The sequence below is a fragment of the Ranitomeya variabilis genome, chromosome 2, assembly GCF_051348905.1.
Source record: "Ranitomeya variabilis isolate aRanVar5 chromosome 2, aRanVar5.hap1, whole genome shotgun sequence".
NCBI classification, from domain to species: domain Eukaryota; kingdom Metazoa; phylum Chordata; class Amphibia; order Anura; family Dendrobatidae; genus Ranitomeya; species Ranitomeya variabilis.
This window is the reverse complement of record NC_135233.1, coordinates 207,216,367-207,242,828: the sequence shown is the minus strand read 5'-3', so window position 1 is coordinate 207,242,828 and position 26,462 is coordinate 207,216,367. Positions and strand designations below refer to the sequence as shown.

Genomic DNA, 26,462 nt, shown 5'->3' with positions numbered 1-26,462 from the left:
TGGCTGTGTGTTTGGGATCATTGTCTTGCTGAAATGTCCACCCTCATTTCATCTTCATCAAACTGGTAGATGACAGATTTTTTTTTATCAAGAATGTCACGCTACACTTGTCCACTCTTTCTTCCTTCAATTACATGAAGTTGCCAGTGCTGTAAGCTGAAAATTGTCCCCATAGCCTGTTGTTCCTAACTCCAAAGTTTGCTGCTGATATGATGCTTTTGGGAATATATGCAGTGCCTTTTGGCCTCCAAATGTGATGTGTATTACGTAGTGGTGAGCGAGTATACTTGTTACTAGATGGTGGCCCGATTCTAACGCATCGGGCATTCTAGAATATGCATGTCCACGTAGTATATTGCACAGCCCATGTAGAATATTGCCCAGCCACGTAGTATATTGCTCAGCCACGTAGTATATTGCCCAGTTACATAATATATTGCCCAGTTACGTAGTATATTGCCCAGTTACGTAGTATATTGCCCAGTTACGTAGTATATTGCCCAGTTACGTAGTATATTGCCCAGTTACTTAGTATATTGCCCAGTTAAGTAGTATATTGTCCAGTTACGTAGTATACAGCACAGAGCCACGTAGTATGTTGCCCAGTTACATAGTATATTGCACAGCCCACGTAGTATACTGCCCAGTTACGTAGTATATTGCCCAGTGATGTAGTATATTGCCCAGCCACGTAGTATATTGCCCAGTTACATAGTATATTGCCCAGTGACGTAGTATATTGCCCAGCCACGTAGTATATTGCCCAGTTACGTAGTATATTGCCCAGCCACGTAGTATATTGCCCAGTTACGTAGTATACAGCACAGAGCCACGTAGTATACAGTACAGAGCCATGTAGTATATTGCCCAGCCACGTAGTATATTGGCCAGTGATGTAGTATATTGGCCAGCCACGTAGTATATTGCCCAGTGACGTAGTATATTGCCCAGCCACGTAGTGTACAGCACAGAGCCACGTAGTATATTGCCCAGCGACGTAGTATATAGCACAGAGCCACGTAGTATATTGCCCAGCGACGTAGTATATTGCCCAGCCATGTATGTCACAGGTTAAAAAATAAACATATACTCACCTTCCGAGGAGCCCCTTGTAGTTCTGCCGCCTGTGTTCGGTGCAGGTGGCAGCTTCCGGTCCCAGGGTGTGATGACGTCGCGGTCACATGACCGTGACGTCACGGCAGGTCCTTCTCCCACAGGGCCTGCGATGACGTTGCGGTCACATGACCGTGATGTCACGGCAGGTCCTTCTCGCGCAGGGCCTGCAATGACGTCGCTGTCACATGACCGTGACGTCATGGCAGGTCCTTCGCGCGCAGGGCCTGTGATGACGTTGCGGTCACATGACCGTGACGTCATGGAAGGTCCTTCTGGCATACCATCCTTGAAATCGGAACGCCGCGAGGAGCGGGAGAGGCGGCAGAAGGTGAGTATGTAATGATTTAAAAAAAATTTTTAACATTAGATGTTTTTACTATTGACGCCGCATAGGCAGCGTCAATAGTAAAAACTTGGTCACACAGGGTTAATAGCGGCGGTAACGGAGTGAGTTACCCGCGGCATACGCGGTCTATTACCGCTGGCATTAACCCTGTGTTAGCGGTGACTGCGCTGCGGGGAGTATGGAGCGGGCACTGACTGCAGGGGAGTAGGGAGGGACTAATAGGACTGTGGCCGTCGCTGATTGGTCGTGGCAGCCATGATAGGCAGCTGGCGAGACCAATCGGCAAATGAATATCCGTGACGGAAGTTGCCGACAGACAGAAGGACGGAAGTGACCCTTAGACAATTATATAGTAGATTCGATGTTTCCTGAGCACGCTCGGGTGTTCTCAGAGTATTTTGGCCTGCTCGGAGATTTAGTTTGTCGACACAGCTGCATGATTTGTGGCTGCTAGACAGCCTGAATACATGCAGGGATTGCCTGTTTGTTAGGGAATCCCCACATGTATTCAAGCTGTCTAGCAGCCGCTAATCATTCAGCTGCATCAACATAAACAAAATCTCCGAGCATGCCCAAATGCTTGGCGACCACCCGAGCACGCTCGGGAAATCTCGAGTAACGAGTATACTCGCTCATCACTAGTATTATGTCATCCAAAGAGTTCAATTTTGGTCTTGTGTGACCAGACTATATTCTCCCAGTATTTCACAGGCTTGTCTAAATGTTGTTGAAGCAAACACTAAACGCACTTGAACATACTTTTTCTTCAGTAATGGAGTCTTGCATGGTGAGCATGCATACAGGCCATGGAGGTTGTGTGGTGAGCGTGCATACAGGCCATGGAGGTTGTGTGGTGAGCGTGCATACAGGCCATGGAGGTTGAGTGCATTAATTATAGTTTTCTTTGAAACAATTGTACCTGCTGATTCCAGTTCTTTCTGTAGCTCTCCACAGGTGCTACTTAGCTCGTGCACAACTGTTCTGATAATTCTTTTCACTCCTCTGTCTGAAATCTTGCACTGGGTCGTGGCCAGTTTAGGGTGAAATAATGTTTTTTTTCCACTTCAGGATTGTGCCCCCAACAATGTTCACTAAAACCTTCGGTAGTTTAAAAATGTATCTGTAACCAATACCACCAGTATGTTTGCAACAATAAGGTTGTGAAGGTCTTGAAAAAGGTCACTGGTTTTTAGCCATCATGAGATGTTTCTTATGTGACACCTTGGTAACGAGACACGTTTTTATAGGGCCATCAATTGAACTAGCTGATATTTTTCACTAAGTGGCAAGATTGTTTTCAGCTGGTGTCATGATTTTCATGGCTTTTTGAAGATCTATTGTGATTTCTGCCTATGTGGATTGCATATGATGTTACCAACATCTGTTGAGAATTTCATATTAGTAGCACCTTTAGAAATGTATGTACTTAGAAAATTGGTGACGCGTTCAATACTTATTTCACCCGCTGTGTTTCCGGTCGATCCATTTTTTCTTTTTTTTAGCATTTTTGATGCTGCATATATTGGTCTTACAGTCTCAGCAAAGTGTGTTGGACTTATAGGAATCCAATGCCCACTGTGCTTCTTTTAATTTTTTTTCACGCAGAGTAAACCGACCTGTGGAGTGCTTTCGATATCCCCAATGTGTCAATTTCTTGTGCGTTTATTTTCTTCAGTTGGAAGCTTACAAAGAATACTATCTTTTTAATGGCAGCACTTCACAGACAGCAGACACCTTTTCTTTGTTAAATATATATATATATATATATATATATATATATATATATATATACAAGTGTATATATATATATATATATATTTGTAAACCTCCTTAAAGAGACCTTTCACTGGATTTTTTTATTTTTAATTGAGTGCCTCCTCCAATTGTCACTGCTCCATTGATTATGGAACTGTTTTTCTTTTTATTCTGTGCCCCGCTGATCTTAAGTTATGACCCCTTGTAGAAATGGTGTAACATTTCTCATTAACCACTGGGCGTATACCACAGGACTTCTGTGTGGGCATTTACCTTTTCTCCTCTGATGCTGACCAATCAAAACAGCCACGCCCCCAGAGTGGTTCTGTGGCTCACGCCCAGTTTGTTGAAGGGAAAATTAGCATCATTATTACTAGGGGGCACAATTTTAGGGCACAGAAAAAAAAGAAAAACTGATCCAGAATCAGAGGAGCAGCGGCAAATGGAGGAGGGACTCCGTTTAAATTTTAAAAATCCAGTGAAAAGTCCCCTTTAAATGAATGTACTCTGTAGGTGTCTCTACACATAGGTGTTTCTCATCACTATAGTGGTGGAATGAATATATATATATATATATATATATATATATATATATATATATATATATATATATATATATATATATATATATATATATATATATACAGGGCTGTGGAGTCGGAGTCTTGGAGTCTGTGTTAGTTTTGGTTGGGGTCGGTAGAACTGTACCGACTCCAGCTTTAAAAAAAATGTATTAATATTTCATAATTGAACTTTCATATGAATTTTATAAATGTTACTCAAATATATATGTTCTATCAAACTATGAACAACAGTGATAAGCAGTTCTGCTGGAGATAGAGACATTTCTTACTTCTTGTGTGTCGCTGTTCTCCACACTGCCCTTATCTAATCTTATACTTGGTTAACCTCATGGTGCCCCAACCCCCCTACTTACAATGACTGAAAGTGAAAATGTGTTGCAAATTCTTAATAGTTAAAGCTCCTCCTCTAGACTAGATGTTTACTAGGTGTGCGTCTTCCAAGCATCTCACAGCTGCTACTCAGAAGAGGAAGACTGTAAGAAGTATTATCCTTTCAACAAACTTTGCATCAGTTAACTGTGAGTACATGAGGAATAACAGTATTACTGACCACTATATCAGTTGTACGACCTGGCAATAATTTTACAACAGTAAATTTGTTGTTACGAATTGGCCATTTATGAAGGAGTCGGAGCCAGAACCTGATAAAATCCAGGAGTCGGAGTCGCAACTGTGGCTTACCGACTCCACAGCCCTCTATATATATATATATATATATATATATATATATATATATATATATATATATATATATATATATATTTATATATTAGTGTTTGTTTGATTATCAGAGATGATGAATTATTTCTGATCTTTTTGCATTCCTTCACAGAGATCCATTCGATCATTTGCTAATGATGACCGCCATGTCATGGCGAAACACTCTACCATATACCCATCTCCAGAAGAGTTGGAGGCTGTCCAGAACATGGTATCCACGGTGGAGTGTGCCCTGAAGCACGTCTCCGATTGGATGGATGAGCGCACTAAACCTTCGACAGAAAATGACCTGCAAAGTAAATCGGAGGAAAAGGAAGAAAATGCTGTGTAAGTAGGGTCTGCACTCATCTCCCGGGTACAGAAAAAAATGACAATATTTTACGTAAAAGTCAAAGGAAATGAGAGCGCTGTCAGTTTATTCTTATATATAAAGGCGGAACAGTACTATACAGAATGATAAAAAAACAAGTGCTAAACAATACAAATACTGAATACAAGTATTTAGTAGAACAGACTTGGTTGGAGACTAAAAAATATTGAAGTTTTGCTTTAATTTTTTACGATCTTTGATATTTTTATGGTGTTATCCTTTTAGGTTGGCGGTATAATTTTTTGGGACCCCACCTATAAGGATGAGCACTTGTGATATAAATGGATCAGTATCGTGCATGCTTGACCACTGTTCCGCTCAGCCTTTTGGTTGGTTTGCTGTGGAGGGATGGTCTGAGACCCCCTGATTCGTCCAAGTAGATAGGTTTGCTGGAATACCCCTTTTTAGTAACATACATTGGAAAACCAACTTAAAAGAGATTATTTGACCATGTTTTTTTCTAGCCTATCTAAGAGCGGCATGATGTAGGGTCAGAGACCCTGATTCCAGGTATGTGTCACTTAATGGGCTCTTTGCTGTAGTTTTAATAAAACAGGACTTTATCTGTTGCTGATCTTCTAGACTTAGTCCAGGTGATAAAAGTGATGATATCAGAACTACAGCAAGAAGCCCAGTAAGTGACCCAGCACTGGAATCAGAATCTCTGCCCCTATATTATGTCTCCCTCAGAATGGGTAGAATAAAACCTTAGGGATACATTCCCGATGAAACTATTAGTTCAATAAAAGTAAAGTCCTGAATTTGCTTTTTAAACTACTAAGTTTCATTAATTGCAAACTGTCCTGTCTGGCCATGATTTGCATGGGGTTATGTATATTTCTCTTTGGTTTTGCATCTATCCTATTTTTAGAACATGTTAATTTTTTGCTTTTGGGCGTTTTTTTTCTAAAAAGGTTTATAGGGAAACATGCATGGAAATGTTATCTCCCATTACACTGATGGACTCTCTGCCACCATTGTTTCATTATGCCATACTATTAGTATTTAATTTCCTTCGTGGCCATGAGAAAACCCAGTATAGACATCAACCACTTCCACACCAGGTCAGAGCAGTGCAGAGATGGAATATTTGCTTCTTAGCAACAGACCTTACAGCGCTGACCGGTCAGCCGGGGCGGCAGCCATCACTGAACTCCGTGTGTTGGCTGTCTGGTGCAGCTAGGCATGAAATGTGTCCTGTCGGACTTTTAATCCTGGGAGTTCAGTGGTTGTCTCCTGCACATTTACACGGTGCCCCCGGGTGCAGTAGAAATTACACTTAGTTCTCGCTTCTCTGGTAGTAAACACTTTTTCAAAGCTTTGAAAGGATGACTTTGCTATAAAAGGTCTGTCAAAATAAATGTAGTGTCACTTATGGCCGCTGGCAGCGTGTTATGTAGCCCTGTAAACACACTCCTCCAAATTGAAATTGCAGCAACAAGAAGGTGAAGTTGTGGGATAATTGAAGTCACAAGATGGATAGACGTGTTACGGACCTGCCAATGATGAAAAACTGGAAACAAAACTTCAGTGTATTCAATCTGGAGTAGGAGCCCCACGCGCAGGAATCCCCCACGTAAAGGTGATGGCTGCTATCAATGAGATTGTTAATGGTCGTCTGAGGGATGTTCTGCTGTGCCGTATGCACTTTGGCTCAGGAATCATCAAGATCCGCTGCTGGCAGCTCACTTTGTAATGAAGTTCTCAATGGGAGACAAGTCTGGAGACACTGCAGCCATGGGAGCACGTTTAGGCCACACAGGCTGCTCACAGTAGTACGAGCAACATGCGGCCTGGTGTTGTCGTGATGAAAAAACGACTCCCGGGACACTTTGGAGAAACGGTCGTACTACTGGTTCCACCACCAATCACTGTAATTCTGTGCTGTTACTGTACCTGGAATGAAGACTAGAGGTCCGGCTACCGTATGTTATGTCACCCCACACCATAATCCCAGGATTAGGACCAGGCTGAGGTGTCCTCATGAAGGTTTCTTCATGGTTGCCCACGTGGTCTCCAGACCAAATTCTGATTATCATTGTGTACAAGACAAAAGTGGAACTGATCGCTGGAGAAGATAGACCTCCATTTCAGCCTCCATTGCCCTCTGATGGTTTGTGTAGGCACCTTAGACTTTATGTGATGTCCCATTTCACTTGCAGTCTAGAACGGATCAATTCAGGACCACCCCAGGCCGCATGTTGCTTGTAACACTGTGAGGCCTAAATGTGGTACAATGTCCATGGATTTGTCTCCAATAAAGCACATCTGGGATGTCATTTTTGAGCAATTGCAATTTTAGCTGCCAGCAGCGGATCTTGATGATTTGCCCAAGTGCATTCAGCGCAGCAGACTACTCCTCAGACGACCATTGATAGCAGCCAAGACGTGTAAGTGCGGAGATTTCTGCACGTGACGCTAATACTTGATACTGATTAATTTGAGATGTTTGTTTCCATTTTTTCATCATTTGCACGTCTATATCCGGTGATTTCCATAATTTCATGACTTTTCCGTCTTGGTTTTGCAATGTTGAGGAGTGTGTGGCATTAAGCTTTAGTCTACTGATGGTCGTATACCTGTATCATCACCAAGGCATTTAGTATTTTTAGGGGGCTTGGAAAACTGAATAGTACTACACCGATATCAATGTCAGATTCTCAAGGACCACCAGCGTTTTTGGATAAGAGCCACAAGTTCCAAATGTCACTTTGGAAAAGTTGTTTGGGAATTTAAGGACTTGATAATCAATCCCTTAAGCTCTTCCCAGGTCAAGTGTAACGGACCTTTTGGAGTTTGTTGCTCCTGCAAAATGGACTTAAGTGTCCTTATACAGTGGAAAAAGAGGCGTTACCGTACACCCCTTGTCTCACTAGGACAGGCAAAAATAAATCTGATCACCAGGCTTTTTTCATGTCCTGAACAGTTTTAACTGTGTATATGAGCGGTGTGTTATATGTATATTCTAGGAATATTAGGTAATAAAATATATAATAAATATACAGTGGGGAAAATAAGTATTTGATACTCTGCCAATTTTGCAAGTTTTCCCACCTACAAAGAATGGAGAGGTCTGTCATTTTTATCGTAGGTGCACTTCACCTGTGAGAGACACAATCTAACAATAAAAACAGAAAATCACATTGTATGTTATTGCATGAAATAAGTATTTGATCACCAACCAACCAACCAACCATTCAGCAAGAATTCTGGCTCTCATAGACCTGTTAGTCTTTCTGTAAGAAGCCTCCTCTTCTGTATTCATTACCTGAATTAATTGCACCTGTTTGACCTCGTTACCTGTATAAAAGACCCTTGTCCACACACTCAATCACATGCCAACCTCTCCACCATGGTCAAGACCAAAGAGCTGTCTAAGGACACCAGGGACAAAATTATAGACTGTGCTGGGATGGGCTACAAGACAATAGGCAAGGAGCTTGGTGAGAAGGCAACAACTGTTAGCGCAACTATTAGAAAATGGAAGAAACAAAAGATGACTGTCAATCTTCCTCGGTCTGGGGCTCCATGCAAGATCTCACCTCATGGGGTAAGGATGATTCTGAGAAAGGTCAGGAATCAGCCCATAACTGCACGGGAGGACCTGGTCAATGACCTGAAGAAAACTGGGACCACAATCTCAAATAGTACCGTTAGTAACACACTACGCCGTCATGAATTATAATCCTGCAGGGCACGCAAGGTCCCCCTGCTCACGCCAGCACATGTCCAGGCCCATTTGAAGTTCACCAATGACCATCTGGATGATCCAGAGTAGGCATGGGAGAAGGTCATGTGGTAAGATGAGACCAAATAAGAACTTTTTGGTATCAACTCCTCTCGCCGTGTTTGGTGGAAGAAGAGGGATGAGTACAACCTCAAGAACACCCTCCCAACCATGAAGCATGGTGGTGGAAAAAAAATCATACTTTTTGGGTGCTTTTCTGCAAAGGGGCAGGACTACTGCACCATATTTAAGGGAGAATGGATGGGGTCAGGTATCACAAGATTTTGGCCAACAACCTCCTTCCTCAGTTAAGAGCATTGAAGATGGATCGTGGCTGGGTCTTCCAGCATGACAATGACCTGAAACACACAGCCAGAGCAGCTAAGAAGTGGCTCCATAAGAAGCATTTCAAGGTCCTGGAGTGGCCTAGTCAGTCTCCAGACCTGAACCCAATAGAAAATCTTTGGAGGAAGCTGAAACTCAATGTTGCCCAGCGACAATCCCGAAACCTGAAAGATCTGGAGGAGATCTTTATGGAGGAGTGGGCCAAAATCCCCGCAGCAGTGTGCGCAAACTTGGTCAAGAACTACAGGAAACGTCTGACCTCTGTAATTGCAAACAAAGGTTTCTGTACCAAATATTAAGTTCTGTTTTTCTATTGTATCAAATACTTATTTCATGTAATAAAATGTTAATTAATTATGTAAAAATCATACAACGTGATTTTCTGGGGGGGTTTTAGATTCTGTCTCTCACAGGTGATGTGTATCTACGATGAAAATTGCAGATCTCTCCATTCTTTGTAGGAGGGAAAACTTGCAAAATCGGCAGAGTATCAAATACTTGTTCTCCCCACTGTATATAAAATGTTTTATTTTCAATGGGAAAGAACATGATTGGAAACTTGTTAATTTTCATGAGAAAAATGAGAAGCTTTGGAGCCCACGATTTCCAGATATTATTAGTTTCTTCTAATGTAAGTCACTCACCGCCCTTTATAGCGGATCATCACTAGATTTCACAATATACCTGTCGTGACTCTCGGCTCTGCGTTTACTGCCGCCTACATTTACACAATTGTGCAATAAGATGATTTTCTTTTCGAGGCCCATAATGTATTCCAGATACTCCATTCAACGGTTGTCACAAAGATACAAGGATATGGCAGCAATCTTTCACTTAGAACACCCTCATTGTGATTTCTGACTAAAGGGAGAAATATTTTTCTATCTTGACTTGAACATTCCTGCAAAAACTACGTATTTACCTATTTCATCTTGACGGGAGCAGAGATGCACATGCCAGACCTTCTCTCCATTCATTGTCTATGGGTCTGCCGGACGCAGCTGAAAATTTGCATTAAAAAAAAAAAAGCAAAAACGCCTAGTGTGAACTTATCCTTTACCAATTTCAGCCTCATAAACCTCTTTGGAAAATGCTTTAAAGAGAACCTATCGCCTCCTGGAAAACTTGAAAAGGAGACAAAAATATCCAATTTTTCTAAAATATATATGATGTGGTGGAAAAAATCTCATCTACCGTAATTTAGAGATAAAAAAAAAAACCTGTCCCTTTTAAGAGAGATAAGACAAAATCTGTTTCTCCACTGTCTCACTATTGTGACAGCTTTATGAGACTTCTTGCTATTGAGCTGGAAGGTACCACTGTGTATGGGGGAAACTAGGAGTGTGCAGCATGCGAATACAGGGAAGATCTGTGCTGTGGATGACTTCATGTTGGATGTAGTTACGGTATGTATGATGTATTCCTGTGTATTATGGAGCAGCAGGGGGAATGGAGGAGGCTAGAAGTCGCAACAACAACGGTAAATCCTTTCACCTCTTATTGTCAGTACTTGGCTTCCTTTTGCCAGTCAGCTCCTGTAAGGACCAGTTCCCCCCCCCATCATTTATTGTTATTAATATGTGTTCGAGAAAAGACTTAGAATTCCAACTACTGTCACTTTTTATGATTTTCTCAAAAAATCATAGGTCCACTTTAAGTCATCTTTTTCCCCTTTTAATGGGGGATATCTTCTCCTACAATGTTTTACTAGTTCTGAATCTTGATAGGGAAAGATGTATGACCGAGTATAGCTTGCAAAAGTGAAAATTACATTTGCATGTAGACCTTGGTTAAAAAACTGTCTTGACTTTCACCATATTTAGTAGTGTTTTAGACATTTTCTACGCGCTCTCCATTTTTGGTCTCTCCCCAAAGAACTGCTCGGGCAGCAAGAAAGCACGTGTTGAAGTTGTCTGGAAGTGCATTGGGGCGTGACGATGCACTTCTAGCTTCTCAGCCTCACGCTGTATTTCCTACCTACAGTGTTTCTGATTGACAGCGCAGTACCAAAGCAGACATGTCAATCAGCCAGGAGACGGTGCCGCTAGTTAGGGAATACAGGGTTAGGGTGCAGTCAGACAGCCGCATAGATCCTAACGTAGTGCACAGACTGGCCGACAGTTTCTCGAGTGTGACAGCTGCATACAAATACATGAATCTGTCACGCTCGGGTCAGGAGAGCCACTGATCAGTCTATTCCGATCTCAGTCCGATTTATACGGCCGTCTGATCGCACCCTAAGGCTGAGAAGCAGTAAGTGCATTGTCACGCCCCAATGCACTTCCAAACACCGCTTTAAAACACAATTTCTGGCAACTGGATCATTACTTTGGGGTCCTAAAGGGATCAGCTGGTTTATCTTTTAAAGGGCTACACGGTCTTTAATGGTTTGGAGGGGAGGAGAGGTAAACGTTTTTGACAGGTTCCCTTTAAAGGGTTTAATAAATGTTTTAATTGCCGCTCGGTTGATTTCCCAGGCAAGTAATTATATATGTATATATTTTTTGTGTGCGTGTTTATTTTGCATTACTAAATAAATGTTAATATGCCTGATTGTGAGTCGCTCATCTCTGTGCCTAAGTGAGGGACATTGCTGAGCCAGCAGACGCGCGTCTAGGTTTGGTGTACTTAGAGGCGTCCTCACGCTGCGCTTCCTGCAGGCTAAGCACTATCCACCTCGCGAGCAGCCTATTATTCAGAGCGCAGGTAGAATGATCTTCCCAGTGGGATTTAGTAACCCACTGCAATCTCTCAACTTGAAATAAATGCTAGTCTCACAGATGGCGGCGCTCTTGTTTACAGTTTGGCTTCTTTGCCGCTCCTTTTGTCCGTATAATCCCTCCGAGCCAGCCCCGCGCTCCGCTCATTTTAATGACTCCTCTCACAATAGTCAGAGAGGTTATTATCCTCCTTTATGGACCCAGCTCCTTCCTAAATTCAGGACTCTCTGCAGACGGCTTTAAGAATGCAAATAAGGGAAACAATTACTGACAAATTCAGCAATGAGCGCTCAGAGTGGTATGCACCATTTTCAGGATCATTTTAGGTCTCGACACACCGGCGTATAAATAGACGAGTCCCTCGCCCACAGCAATTATTAATGTGCATCTCTATGCGGAGCTTCATGTGCTCACTCGTCCTCCAGAGGATTGTTGGCACTGATGTATATGAGGTGTATACTGCACCGACATGCTACAAAGCCGTCCATTTCCATCAACACGTCCTGACGATAGAAAGTCACTTTCTGATGCCAGAACCTGATGCTGTAGATGAGCTGCACTTTTCTGGGAAGTTTCCTCTCCCGTGTTACCTTTCATCAAGATGTTCTGCAGCAGCAGAGGGGTAATATAAGAAATAATAAATGCTATGAATAAAAAAATACTAGAAATCATCTTACAGTTTCATGTCCTTAGCTTTGTTTAAGGAACCCCTCTAATTTTCGGTAGGGTGGACGGTATCCTATTTACTAAAGTGGCGATAAATAGGTTACCGCATCGATGGAGGTGTGATCGCGAGTGTCAGAACGGGAAACTTTCATCCTCATTAGAATGCAGTGGCAGTGCGCATGCCCAATTAGCGGCACTATTCATTCCCTATGGGGCTCCCAATATCAGCAACCCCATAGGGAATGAATGAATGAAGTGGTGGTCGGACTTGCGTACCACCACACCATTACAACAGGGATAAAAGTGCCCCGTCTGGTGCAGGTCCAAGCTCTTGGACACCTACCAATCCATATTTCATCACCTACCCACTTGTTTTGACTGGACAACCCCTTTAAAAAAATATTTTTTGCTCCTCCCTTGGTCCATATAGTCCCTCAGTTAGCTTCTGCCTGTAGACGCACAGTACATATAGCAAATTAGCGGCAAATTACCATTCCGGATTCAAGCCCACAAGTCAACATTTGAACCTACATGCAGACTTTCCATGGAGGTTGGGTGATCCTCGCCAGCATTGAGTCAGCTTACTACTTCTTGGAGAAGATTTACTAATTTGCATGGTCAAATCCCAGGGTGCATTGCCTTGGCTTTCCCAGCGCTTCGTTCCACTGCTGTGGACAGTGATTGGCCTTACACAGTCACATGGTGATCCACGTCACTGATATCACATCCGCTGCCCCCATGTGACAGCATGAGGCCAATCACTGATGAACCAAAGACCGGCATGGAGGACTGGGGTCCTGGGGAGGCGGCGTAAGGACAGGAGAGAATAGTCATTTTATTAGTTTTTTTTTTAATCCCTAATTTTTATCCAAGGTTATGTTTGTTAATGGCCACACACACTGCACTTATACCAACCTGTGCTGCAGCTCTTTTCTTTGGTTTTGCCTTAGTTTTTTGTACTTTGTACATACAGTACCTTTTTGGGCTTCCCACGTGCAGGTGGTTAAACAGTCAGGCCTGGGTCACACTCTGCCCCCATCTATTGAGGCCTGCTGGCACATAAAGAGGTTTAATACTAGAGATAGGACTGTCCCAATGCGGTCACCTTGTCGTGGCTAGAAAGCTTTTGCGCTTTTTTGATCAAAGCATCGTCATCTATATTATTTACATGTATTACTATTTACCGTATATACTCGAGTATAAGCCGAGATTTTCAGCCCATTTTTTTGGGCTGAAAGTCCCCCTCTCGGCTTATACTCGAGTCATACCCAGGGTTCGGCAGGGGAGAGGGAGCGGGGGCTGTCTAATTATACTCACCGGCTCCTGGTGTAGTCCCTGCACGTCTTTTCCCGGCGCCGGCAGCTTCTTCCTGTAGTGAGCGGTCACATGGTGCCGCTCATTACAGTAATGAATATGCTGCTCCACCTCCCATATGGGTGGAGCCGCATATTCATTACTGTAATGAGCGGTAACGGTGACTGCTCACTACAGGAAGAAGCTGCAGCGCCGGGGAAGCAGGGACTGCACAGCGCCAGGAGCAGGTGAGTATAATGGGGAGGGGAAAGCTGCGCCTCGCAATATTTACCTGCTCCTCGTTCTGGCGCCCCTCCGTCTTCAGCATCTTCTGCAGTGACGCTCAGGTCAGAGGGCGCGGTGACGTGGTTAGTGCGTGCCCTCTGCCTGAATGTTAGTGCAGAAGACGCTGAAGACGGAGTGGCGCCCGGAACGAGGAGCAGGTGAATAATGAAAGTGCCGGGGCCTGAGCGATGGGGAGGTGAGTATGTGATTTATTTTTTTTTATCGCAGCAACAGCAAATGGGGCAAGTGTCTGTATGGAGCATCTTATGGGGCCATAACGTTTGTGCAGCACTATATGGAGCAAATATCTTTATGGAGCATCTTATGGGGCCATAATTAACATTTCTGCAGCACTATATTGGGCAAATGTGTCTATGGAGCATCTTATGGGGCCATTATTAACCTTTATGCAGGATTATATGGGGCATATTTTAATATGGACCATCTTATGGGGCCATCAGAAACTTTATGGAGCATTATATGGGGCTCCTGATTCAATATGGATATTCAAAAACACTTAACACTTAACTTACTGATGTCTCAATTAATTTTACTTTTATTGGTATCTATTTTTACTTTTGACATTTACCGGTAGCTGCTGCATTTCCCACCCTAGGCTTATACTCGAGTCATTAAGTTTTCCCAGTATTTTGTGGCAAAATTAGGGGGGTCGGCTTATACTCGGGTCGGCTTATACTCGAGTATATACGGTACTTACTGCAGGGTATTTGCTCTTTTTTTTTCATCCTAGGTTATGTTTAATAATGGTCACAGTGAGAATGTGCCCCTACACACTGTGCTCCAGCTCAATACTTTGGTTCTCCTATTCTTTTTTCATAACTCAATAGTATACATCACAATAATAAGCTTTGTTATATTTATTATTGGAGAACTCGGCTTCTTTCTCATCCTGGACAGATCATTTATTCTCAGTTCAGGGGTAAATGAGTCTTAAGTGAATGCAGATGCTTCCATCACTGAGATGGGAGATGACAGTTGGAGTTCATAGAGTTCTATGGAGTGGTCTCTGCGGATTGCCTGTGAATTCCGCTAGCTCCGCCCCTCTTTATAGAGATTTATATGCACCAGCTGACATCTCCTATTTCAGGAATGGGAAATTCTGTCTTCACTGACTACAGATTCACCCGTTAATTGCAGAAGATCAGTCCTGGAGGAGAAAGAAGCGGATTTCTCTGATGAGATATGTTATAAAGTTTCCTATTTTCATGCGCTCTATTCAGTTATTAAATAACGGTGAATCTTTACTCATTGGCTCTCTGCGAATCCGCCGCTGTGGTTGTCTAATCCCACTCTGCTTGTATTTCAGGGATGAGAGTGGTCGGGTGCTGTGTGGAGTCATGAGAATTGGCCTCGTTGCCAAAGGCTTACTCATTAAAGACGATATGGAGCTGGGGCTGGTTCTCCTGTGTAAGGAGAAACCAACAGAGAGCTTATTAGACACAGTCCGAGAAAACCTCCCTCTACAGATCCAGGTGAGGACCATATCAGCCGGCAGCGGAATTATTAATAATGTTTTATTATAAATAGGGCCGAGTTCACATTAGTCATTTCACTTTTTTTTGGTATTTATGACAGCAAGATTAACATAGTCCCAATAAGTCAATGGGATCCATTAAGAAGGTAGAGGGACTAAGGTTTTATTCTCATTACAATCAGGTTTTATTTATTTTTTATTATTCATGCTCAACAATTTCTCTAGATGAAGAATATAATGTGTTAATGTGTACAAAGTGCAAAAATAAAATACATATCTCATTGAATTAAAGAGGTCGCCCCTTTTCAAAAAAACTTTGTTGAGGTCCAGCGCTGTGTCTCTTCCGCTGCACATCTATTGTTCGGTTGCAGCGGTAATGTCACGTTCGCTAAAGCCGATCACTGAGCTCAGCGACACATGCTGTTCACATCAGCAGAAAAGATGACGTCAGTGATTGGCTGCTGTGTTGTACAAAGTGCTGGACCCCAAAGGGTGAGTAAAGCTTAATTTTCTATTTATTTATTTTTATTTTTTTGCAAGGAGCATAACGTGTAGGCAGACGTTTTCTGAAATAGGGGCAACGTCTATAAGAAAAGTGCCCCAATATAAGCTCCACTTTGGCTTGGTTCCCACACAGGAGATCAGTGATGTGTATAAAGTGGCTGATTTCTGTAGCTAAGATACTGAAATGTCCGTCTTATATAATTAGAATATGTAAGATTACTACTGAAGATCCTACACAGACGGTTACAGCCTTACTGCCAGAGGAACAAGCAGGATTCAGAAAAGGCAGAGGAACAAGAGATGTGATTGCTAACATTAGATGGAGAAGGGAGAAGGCCAAAGAATACAACCAGAATCGACTACAGCAAAGCCTTCGACCTTGATGATCACCAGAAACTTTGGAATACCATGAAGGATATGGGTTATCCGAACCATCTGATCAGCCTCATTGGGAACCTTTACATCAAGCAACAGTCCAAACGGAACATGATGACCCTGCATGGTCAAAGTAGAGCAAGGTGACAAGGCTGCTTCCTGTCACCATTTCTCTTCAATTTATAAATATATAGACGTTGTTTTCAGGAAGGCTGGACTTGCCAGAAAAGCGTAGGTGGAATGAAGGACTTATTATAGAGTGTCAAGATGGAAAGCTCGAACTGGGACTGGTGGTCAACACAAACAAGACGGAGATATTGACTACTGCCAGGTTCAGCCGGGACACATCTGAGATGGACAGCAACAAGTTGTAAAGGGCTTCAACCTACTGGGATCGATGATCACGCAAGATGCAAGGACGACACTGGAAGTCAATAGGAGAATGGGCAAATCAACAATGAAGTCTCTGGACTAGGTCTTCAAATCGAGGAACATTTCACTGGCGATGAAGACACGACTCCGGTCTTTTCTGTGGTGATATACGGATGCTAAACTTGGACGATAAAAAAACAAGACCAAAGAAGAATTGATGCCTTGGAAATGTGGTGCTGGAGAAGGATGTTATCAATATCATAGATGGTAAGAAGAACCAACTAATTACTCTAGGAACAAAGCAGGCCAGACATGTCACTCGAAGCAAAGATCACCAAGCTGCGACTTGCCTGCTTAGGACACATCAATCAAAGAGAGCAATCACTGGAGAAGGACATCATGGTCGGAAGAATAGAAGGAACATGGTGAAGAGGAAGACCAGCAACCCGATGGCTTGATACAATCAAGATAATGGTGAAGACCCTGGTGGACCTCTCTAGACTTGAACAAGGTTGATCTTCCTACGGAACATTCATCAAGTCGCCATGGCTTGAGATCAATACAAAGGCCATTAAAAAAAGAGAGAAAAAACAGCCAGCCAGCTCCCTTCCTTCACTAACTGATGGCCTCTGTCCTGTGTCGCCATCCTCAGCGATGTACGTACAGCTTGTATAGTGTGCTTTAGAAAATAATCGCATTCCCCTTAAAACAAACCTGGAGCCTCCTTTGTACTAAATTGTGCTGTTCTTCTGTTTTTCCTCCTGGAAACAAATTACGTAATTGAAAACGTCCATTACAATTCTTCCCCGTCAGTAAGCTGAATATCTACACAGTTTGTATCCTTGTATAGTTTGTAGGTAAAAATGACTTCAACGAAGAGATTGGTGACATCTGTTGCAGATTTCAGCTTTCAGCAGAATCATGAGAATTTAGAAATTATGGAAGAATTATCTGTTTTACTTGGGAAATACAGCAACCAATATTTAAATCACCACAACATGGAGGATTACAGGAAGAGAGCAGATACAATCCAGAGAGGTCACACACTGCAGTATTAAAGGAGTCTGTCAGCAAGTTTGTTCTATGTAACATGAGAGCAGCATGATGTAGGGAGAGAGACTCTGATTTTAGTGATGTATCACTTACTGGGCTCCTTGCTGTCATTTTGATGAAAATCCCCGTTTTCTCTGCTGCAGATCTTGCAGTTCGCTAAATGCTGAGCTGCGAATAGCCCCGCCCATACCACTGATTGGCCACTTTCTATTTACACTGTGCATAGGCAAAAATCTGCCAATCAGTGGTGTGGACGGGGCTATACAGAGCTCAGCATACAGAGAACTGTTAGATCTGCTACAAAGAAAACAGATTATATCAAAATTGGAGCAAACAGCCCAGTAAGTGACACATAGCTGGAATCAGGGCCTCTGCCCCTACAACAGAGTGATCTTGGATTATATAGCAAAAACATGCTTACAGATTCCCTTTAACAAACTCTAGCAATTAAAACCACTCAATATGGTTCCCTCAGCCCAAGCCTGCAGCTGTTGTACTTTTCCAGGATGAATAACAGAGGAACGCAGCTTGTTTAAAAAAACGTTTGTTCTATGGGGAATGTAAATATTAACTTAAACAAACATGTTAGTAGAGCTCACCAATAAACTCCAGTCTGTGCCGATTCCCCCTTTCCACCAGGGCTGCTGTCATGTCTCCATAGCTTGTTAGCGTTGTTCTATCTCGCCCGGCGTCCGCACCTTTTGATCCTTCTCGCTGTTGGTAGACGTTGTTTAAGTGGTTTAACCTCCTTTCTTCTTATTCAGAAACTGACAGAGGAGGCGTACCAGGTGGAGCACTCCATGGAGGACGCATCCATGATTATACAGAACTCAAAGGAGCCCAAGCTAACCCTTAAAGTGATCCTGACGTCCCCCGCATTCCGGGAAGAGGAGGAGCGAGCGGGTGGAGGTACTTGGGCTTTCTTCTGTCGGGTGGTCTAGCGCTTAGAGGTCCATCCTGTCGCCTGCTTCCCTTCTTCCTCCTCCTCCGGTCTCTGAGATGCACATTGACCCCACGTATTGATCACTTTCCGATAGTAAACTCTGTTACCTAATTTTGTCTTTTTAAAGTCTTTCATTTTTTTTGTGGTACTGAACAGATTCTGCTACACAACCTCAGTGCTGGTTCTGGGCCCTAAAGTAACATGGCGTTAGTGTGAATGGTAGCATAGCCCTCCCGAGCCGCCTCTGCTATATCACATAACCTTTTATTCATTCCTTAGCCAATGCGAATTCCGCCCTTTCTTAATGTGCTTGTAGCAGCTATGAGGTTGGGTAAGTCATACGTAACATAGTACTAATGTGGTCATGATTTTCTTTATTTTTTTTTCTCTTTTTTTCCTTCTCCCCCATCCTTCCCCATTCCTCTTCATTTTATGGTCTGTAATATTTGCTTCAGCTTCCCAAGCCTGTCCCTACAAACTTGCCAAGCAACACTGGACCTATGTCAGACCTTTGACCAACAGGCCACACTCTGTCATGTCAACTGAGGCAGCCGGCCCACCTGGGCAAGATGGACTCCCTGTCGCTCCTTCCATCTTTCTAGCCCCCACCCTCTACTTTCTGTCCTTCCCACAAACATCAGCTATACAGTGTCAAATGTTGGTCAGTTAGGAAGGTCCGCGGGACCATCTAGGAGGCATCCCGGACCACCAATGATTAACGCTACAGACATTACTAGGGGAATGCAGATACTGCTCCAGGGCTGATCGATGGCACCGATCGCCATTGCTTGCACTAGGAATCTTGCCCCCCGAGAGACCTATCTTGCCACGGATTTCCAAACAGATCCACAGCAGCAGAAATGTAGACGAGATTTTACTAAATTTCAGCAACATGCTGCAGACTTCAACAGCCAAACATATCCAATTGTACAGCACGTCATTTGCACATGTTAAAAGTACTGATTTGCAGCAGATTTTGCTGCTGTTTTGCCAAAAATGTAGTGGTAAAATCAACTTATTGTGCGAGTAATTTTTTTTTTGCATTATTGAAATACAAAACTAATCACCCATACATTCTCTTTAAGTTCTGAGCAATGATTGTGGCCTTTCTGCATCATCCACTGTAGTGTCGGGCTCCCCGGACATGTCACTGAGGCTACATTCACACAGCCGCATCTTCTCTTTACATCCTAATTCCTTCTCATCCGTTTACACACAGACTGTCAGAACTTTCATTGATCCGTTGACCCTTAGCAATGGATCAGCGAAAAACAGACGATTCTTGGACGGAATTCTGCAGCACAAAGTCTGTGTTCCGTCCATTGACTTTAATGGCCAAGTCTGATTTTCTTCGGAGCCAATGGCCCATACTGTGACAGAAGCCTATGTTGGAGGTATATTTCGGGGGAATACCTATGACTGAAGAATGAAACAATAATATTTTAGATTTTGGGGCGTGGGGCGTGGGGCGTCGTGCGTCCAAAAAATGTAAAAGCTTCAATAGCAATTACTGCATGATTTCCAGCCCCGGCGCACGTTTCTCTCCCGTGGTCAGGAGTGGTATCTGCATTCCCCTATGTTATAGAAGGCTCAATTCACACATCCGTCATGACATGGGTATAACTGACCAATATTTCCCCAGGTATGGTTTTTGAGTCTGCTAATCTATATCCTAACAACACCGAGCAGCGTAGGTGCAGTGGACCTGTCCTGTGTGTATTTCATGCAGTCAGAATGACGCTTGTGTCTTCATGGGCTGACCTCATTATTATCTCATTCTGCTGGCGTCACGCTCCGTTATGTAACGGGACCTTCCTGCACATCTTCTGTTGTACTCTGGTCGTGGCCATTGATGGTCCTCCCGGGGAAGGCAGTATATGTTGTAGGGTCTGAGGATCTGACTATTAGGTATCTCTATACATAGCCATAGGGCTCAGTTCTCACTGTGCTTCTTACACTGGTGCTTGGTAGTAGTGGGCCACTTGTATAGTCAGTGTTTTACACCTCTGTGTAAAGGCTTTACATGATTTTGGTAGACTAACATTAAAGAAAAGGAGAGTCCTAACATCTGTCTGGCTGTAGTGATCCCATTTTTCCTACCACTAAGCAGCAAATCTTCCACAATGTATAGAAATTATTTGGGGTCAGAGTTCAGTTTTTCCTGAAACTAAGCTCTAAATGCATAAAACACAATATTCCATTTGTCTCCGGCCACCACTAGAGGGAGCCTTACTGCATACTGTTTATGCATGGAGCTGTAGCAGAAATGAGCTCCCTCTAGTGGTGGCGACAGGAAGTCACAATAGGCTGTATAATTAATGTAGTGGATTTGGAGCACTGACCTCTGTATTAAAAAAAAAATAATAATCAGCACAGAATTTTGGACCTAAAAACGACAGGCTGTTACAAGGTTGACTTCAAAATCGCACACTGTTTGTTGTTGTTGTTATTTTGCTGTTTTATGACACTAAGGCTCAGGCATAGACGGATAGTGTTCATGAATTGATTAAAAGACTTGAGACCAATATATTCTGCCTTAATACATTCAGACTATGTGCAACTGGTCCCCGATCATAAGAGCTGATAATCCAAAAAAAAAAAAAAAAAATTGAAGAAGTCTGGGCCTAGCCTCCTAGCAGAGCATGAAGACACTTCATTCTAATGATGTTAATGTACAAGACAGTCTGATATGCAAGTCTGTTTTCTTCTTGCCCTCACCCCATGTTCCTTTCATCTGTACTTTGGATAGGATTCTGCACACAGATTGCTGACTGGCTGCACAAAAATGCTGCTCTGGAGGGTAATAAATGAACGACATCCCATAATTGATGTCCCGCTGTGCACTGGGAGGTAGAGCCGCGGCGGCGTGCTGCATCACAAGGGCTGTAATGGTGCGAGCCAAGAACGCCAGCTAAAACGTACCAGGCTGCCAACACATTACACCGGCCAGCAAGTCCGCTGGCCGGTGTAGTCATTCATACATCCTGTTATTGCTGGGGAAGAGACTATGCTCCACGTTAGCGCTATTTGCCCTGGATATCCTCGCGCTGCATAGACAGAGTGACACAAAAACTGCGCTTCCAGGACCCCGCCACACATAACAGGCTTTCCTAATGAGTGTTAAACAAGCTTTAAATGCTTGAAATTAACATTTTGCGAGGAGGAAGGCTTAGCTATAGCATGCACTGACTGCCCAGAGATCAGAGGAGTAATGAGTAATAATTAATGTCTTATCTGCCCTGCCAATGCCACTTAGGAAGACGGCGGCGTATGTAAGCGGCCCGCTCATTATTTCGCAGATCTTTCGAGGCTAGAAATGCTGCCCCCATGCCCGTGGCATTGTAGCTTCTCCTATCTAGGCTAAGCCTGTATTTTCCCACCTGCGATCTGCAATGCAAGCCCCTGGAAATCTATTAGAAGGATTAGCGGAATATGTCGGCTCTGCAGCTCCCAGTGCCCGTCTACATCTTCAAAACCATTGTGCCTCCAACCAGTCTCACCGCCGAAAAAATACTTTTACTATACCCGAAAAGTGATGATTTCTGGATCTTAGCACATTTTTGCAGCCTTTCAGTCTTGTGATTTCAGTTCTTCATAACCACTCATTTACTGTAGTTTCTTTCCAATTTGTATGTGAACTTGGAGCAGATGTTCTCATTGAAATGAAACTGCTAAATCCATGAGCTTCGCAAACTACGCCCAGTTTAAAGGTGCAGTCCTTCAATCTGACCTTTTTTATTTTTTAATTTCTGGACCATTCAGGTCACAGGATCAGCTGGTCCACCAGTCAGTCCTCAACATGGCATAAGAGAATTTTTTTTTTTCTTTTGACACAGGTACGTTCCCTTTTCCCCCTGATCTACGATCCTAGGAATGATGCCATTTTCTGCTCGAGCTTCATACAACTGACCAGATCTTCTGATCAGAACTCCCCCTGCTCATTAGTAGCCAAAACTGGAAATTAAACCCTTCAAAATAACCTAATTTAATTAGATTTAGGGAGTACCAAAAAAACAATACATAACGACACCGAATCACATAAAATAAAGTACAGAATTTATATCATTGTATGTTTACACTTTATTAATAGACAATTATTAAAACAACTACAATAGAGAAAACCATTTGAAAAAAAAAAAACATAAAACCCCCCAAAAAGGAAAATGTGCAGTGTGGTCAGATTAGTAAATAGCATGAAAATACACTAAAAATCAGACAGTATAAAAATCGACTGATAACACTGCCCCAGTAACCCCTGATCAAGCTGCATGCGGAACGCGCTCGGGGCACTGGGTAGTGTGGTCTTTATGCATGATGGTACATGGTTGGTATAGTCTTCAGTATAGCCTTAATTGATATTTTATATATTATCAGCGCTAATGCAGGGGATCTCGTAGCTCTTCAAATTTATATCTCCCAGTGATAGGATTGTTAATTGGGATCATCAGTTATCTATATTCAGGGACTGGTTATACTATTAGCTATTGTGCGGTTTTATAAACTCCATGTTTTCGATAATTTGTAAGGACTATATTCCAGTGCCCCTATTATTTTGTTATACTGCCTGATTTTTAGGGTATTTTCATGCTATTTACTAATTGACTATACTGCCCAGTACCCCGACGCGCGTTTCACGTGCAGCTTCCTCAGGCGGTACTGGGGCAGTGTCATCAGTCGATTTTTATACTGCCTGATTTTTAGTGTATTTTCATGCTATTTACTAATCTGACCACACTGCCCATTTTCCTTTTATTAAGGTTTAAGGTTTTGTCTTTTGTAGTTGTGTTAATCATTGCTTTGATATAAATTCTGTATTTTATGTGATTTGGTGGTAGTTAAGAGTATATACACCCTGCAGATTAGATTAAATTTTACAAACATGCCGATTTTGGTGGAACCAGTCGACCATCAGATTTGTATGGGGTCTCCCAATTCCCCCTCCCCAATAGATGACATTAGGAGAGAGAAGGATTGGGTACTTGAAATTTAAAAAGTCGAGCCTTTGGTTTTCAGTTGAAAACCTGAGTTCTCAGCCAAGATGAGCGCCTATGTGTATGGAGAAGTCGGGAGAGATGTCTGCCTATCGAACTTTCGTCCACCAGCTATCTCGTGTGAAAGGCCAGATTCACCCTGAGAAAATCATCTAGATCTCACCATCAATATATCCTTTGCAGTTGGACCTACTTTGCTCGAAGCCTATGAGTAAAGCCTCATTAGATGTCAGTGCTGTGTCCTATCCTTCTGCCTACAGCTATATTGGCCGTCTTCCACATTCACAGGATTGTTTGATCGGACCAAGCGCTAAAGAGTTCATGATGAGAAAGCCTCCAGCAGAAATGTCTCGAACATCTTATCTCCGGGAAAACAAAGTCAAAATTGGACATACCCAGTTGACATCTTCCCCAACAATCAGTTGGCCGATGTCCCCATATACATTAGAGTATCGGCCAAACTGTCGATATCAGTGGGTCAAGACAAGCCAGTCTAATGTGTATAGGGGGCTTACTGAATTCAGATGTCCGTGTTTCATTCCTTGGACGGACCACGATGGGTGATCGGAGAGGAACCTCTGATATTGATGTGAGCATAGCTATTGCAGCTGTATGTTGACTTCAGTGTTAAGTTGGGGTCCACCAACCTTTTTGGGACGTCATGGTCTGCATCATCTTTAATTCCACAAAATAGGCAAAATCCCCCCCAACGGATCCCAAAAATGGCAGTAAGATCTTCCAGAACCCATAGCTGACAGTCCATACCTTCTGTAAGGTCCATACTAGATGGTCACTTCTTAATTATTACAACCACAAAGCATTTATCTAATGTCCTCCAAGTTCCTGTAGCACGTAACCGGCATCGCCATTCCTGACCTGCACCCCCGTGTGTTTGATTCATTGGACTGCACCTTTAAACCAGTGCCTAGATCCCCCACTAAGGGGGCCGGGAGTGTCTCATCTGAGCTGTGAACATGTTCACAAGAAACAATGCAATGCAAACATCTGCTGCGGAGTTCGTCAGGGCGGAAAATATGTCTGTAGCACTTCTGACAACAGGGCCAAACATTTCTCATGGGTAGCACGCGGAGAATCCGCACGTCCCCCTCTCCTCATAGCGCACGTTTAGCAATGGGGGCTTTGGCTTTCTAAACAATGCAATATTAATGGATGGAGTCCTAAAGCGTTTGATCATTTTTAGAAGGCAGGATTTCATTTTGATGTCTTCGCTCTCAACCTGCGAGCTTCATTAGCGAGAGAGAATATCGGAATTCGCAGACGCCACTAATCAAGTCTCTAACGATTATACAATCTGACATTTTCCCCAAAAATAAATGCATCAAATCCACATCTTCTTTTATGTGCGCACTCATCGGGAAGCACGCGTTTCTATGCGGAGCTTATGGCACGCGTCACCTTGATACATCAGCCTCCTTTATCTAGACACATATACCTGCCGTCAGATCGCTGTTACAAAACTTAATTTTGGATTATACAGGTTATACATCATACCTGTTTTCGATTACCAAGATAATAATTCATGGAAGAAAAAAAAATGTAGCACATCATTTTTTTCTGCCTTTAAAGGGAATCTGTCAGCAGGTTTTTGTTACACCCCATCTGAGAACAGCATAATGTTGGTGCAGAGATCCTGATTCCAGCAATATATCACTTACTGGGCTGCTTCCTGCAGTTGTAACAAAATCACAGTTTTCTCTACCAGTTCTCTTAATGCTGAGCTCTGTACAGCCACGCCCCCACATCACTGATTGGCTGCTTTCTGTGTAGATATGCAAAAAAGCTGCCAATTAGTGGTGGGGGGGCGGGGTTATGCAGAGCTTAACACTCAGAGCTCTGCTAGATATGCAGCAGAGAAAACTGATTTTATCAAAATTTCAGTAAGCAGCCCAGTAGGTGATATATCGCTGGAATCGGGGTCACTGTCCATATATTATGCTGCTTTAGGATTAGGTAGCAAAGACCTGATGACAGATTCCATTTAACTTGGAAAATGAATACCAACAAATCTTATTTGCAGACCATTCTGATGCAATATAAGACATGTCTGCATATAATTCTCCCTTTAGAGACTGATATGCTGCATATTTTCCGTATGCAAATCCGCTCTGTATTATTGCACATGAATTTTGGATTTTGTTTTAAGATTTTAGTCTGAACACTGCAGAAATGGACCTGCCCTGCGGATATGAGATATGCAGCATATTAATTTATGTTGTGGATCTTGCCCTTTTGCAATCTGAAGGGTGAAATCAGCAGAATCTGCAAAAAAAAAACTAAACAATGATTAATTAAGTTTTTTTTTGCCTCTGGATTTTTGGAAAAGTCAGAATAAAAAACAAAAATACCAAAAGGATAAAAAATAAAAATTGTATTTTACTCACCTTCCTTGGGTCTGGTGTTGATTCTCCCCTCGCTGCTCCTGATTTTTGTTGTGGTGTTTTAAAGCAAAAACTGCAGTTTTTGGAAACCAGAAAACTTTTTAATGAATTTTTTTTTTTTTTAAATCATCGCATTGCAAGATCTCTGACATAGTTTTTGTCTTTATAGAAGAAAAAAACCTTAGATATTAACATGCATTATTATTTTTTTTATTTTTTACTCCCTTAATATATATCCATCACCGTCCACCTGGTTATCCCAGTGACCTAACCTCGCATTTAGCTCCTGCATTTCCTCCTGCGCTAATGGCCGACGGATAAAAGCCCTCGTGCCGGTGAAGTATCGGCGGATCTGATGGCTGCGGGCCGTTCATCTTTACCATACAGATTTATAGGGTTCATT

The 26,462-nt window shown here is 42.7% G+C and overlaps 1 protein-coding gene across 5 annotated transcripts in view; it reads left to right on the top strand.

The window, feature by feature from the left end:
* Positions 1–26,462, top strand: part of STRBP (spermatid perinuclear RNA binding protein) — a 143,105-nt gene that overhangs the window by 83,231 nt on the left and 33,412 nt on the right. For all 5 annotated transcript variants that reach the window (XM_077283519.1, XM_077283521.1, XM_077283517.1 and 2 more), the window contains 3 exons: positions 4,634–4,848; positions 15,255–15,420; positions 18,491–18,635. In XM_077283519.1, coding sequence (XP_077139634.1) covers positions 4,634–4,848; positions 15,255–15,420; positions 18,491–18,635 — 526 coding nt within the window. The remainder of the gene's footprint in view (positions 1–4,633; positions 4,849–15,254; positions 15,421–18,490; positions 18,636–26,462) is intronic.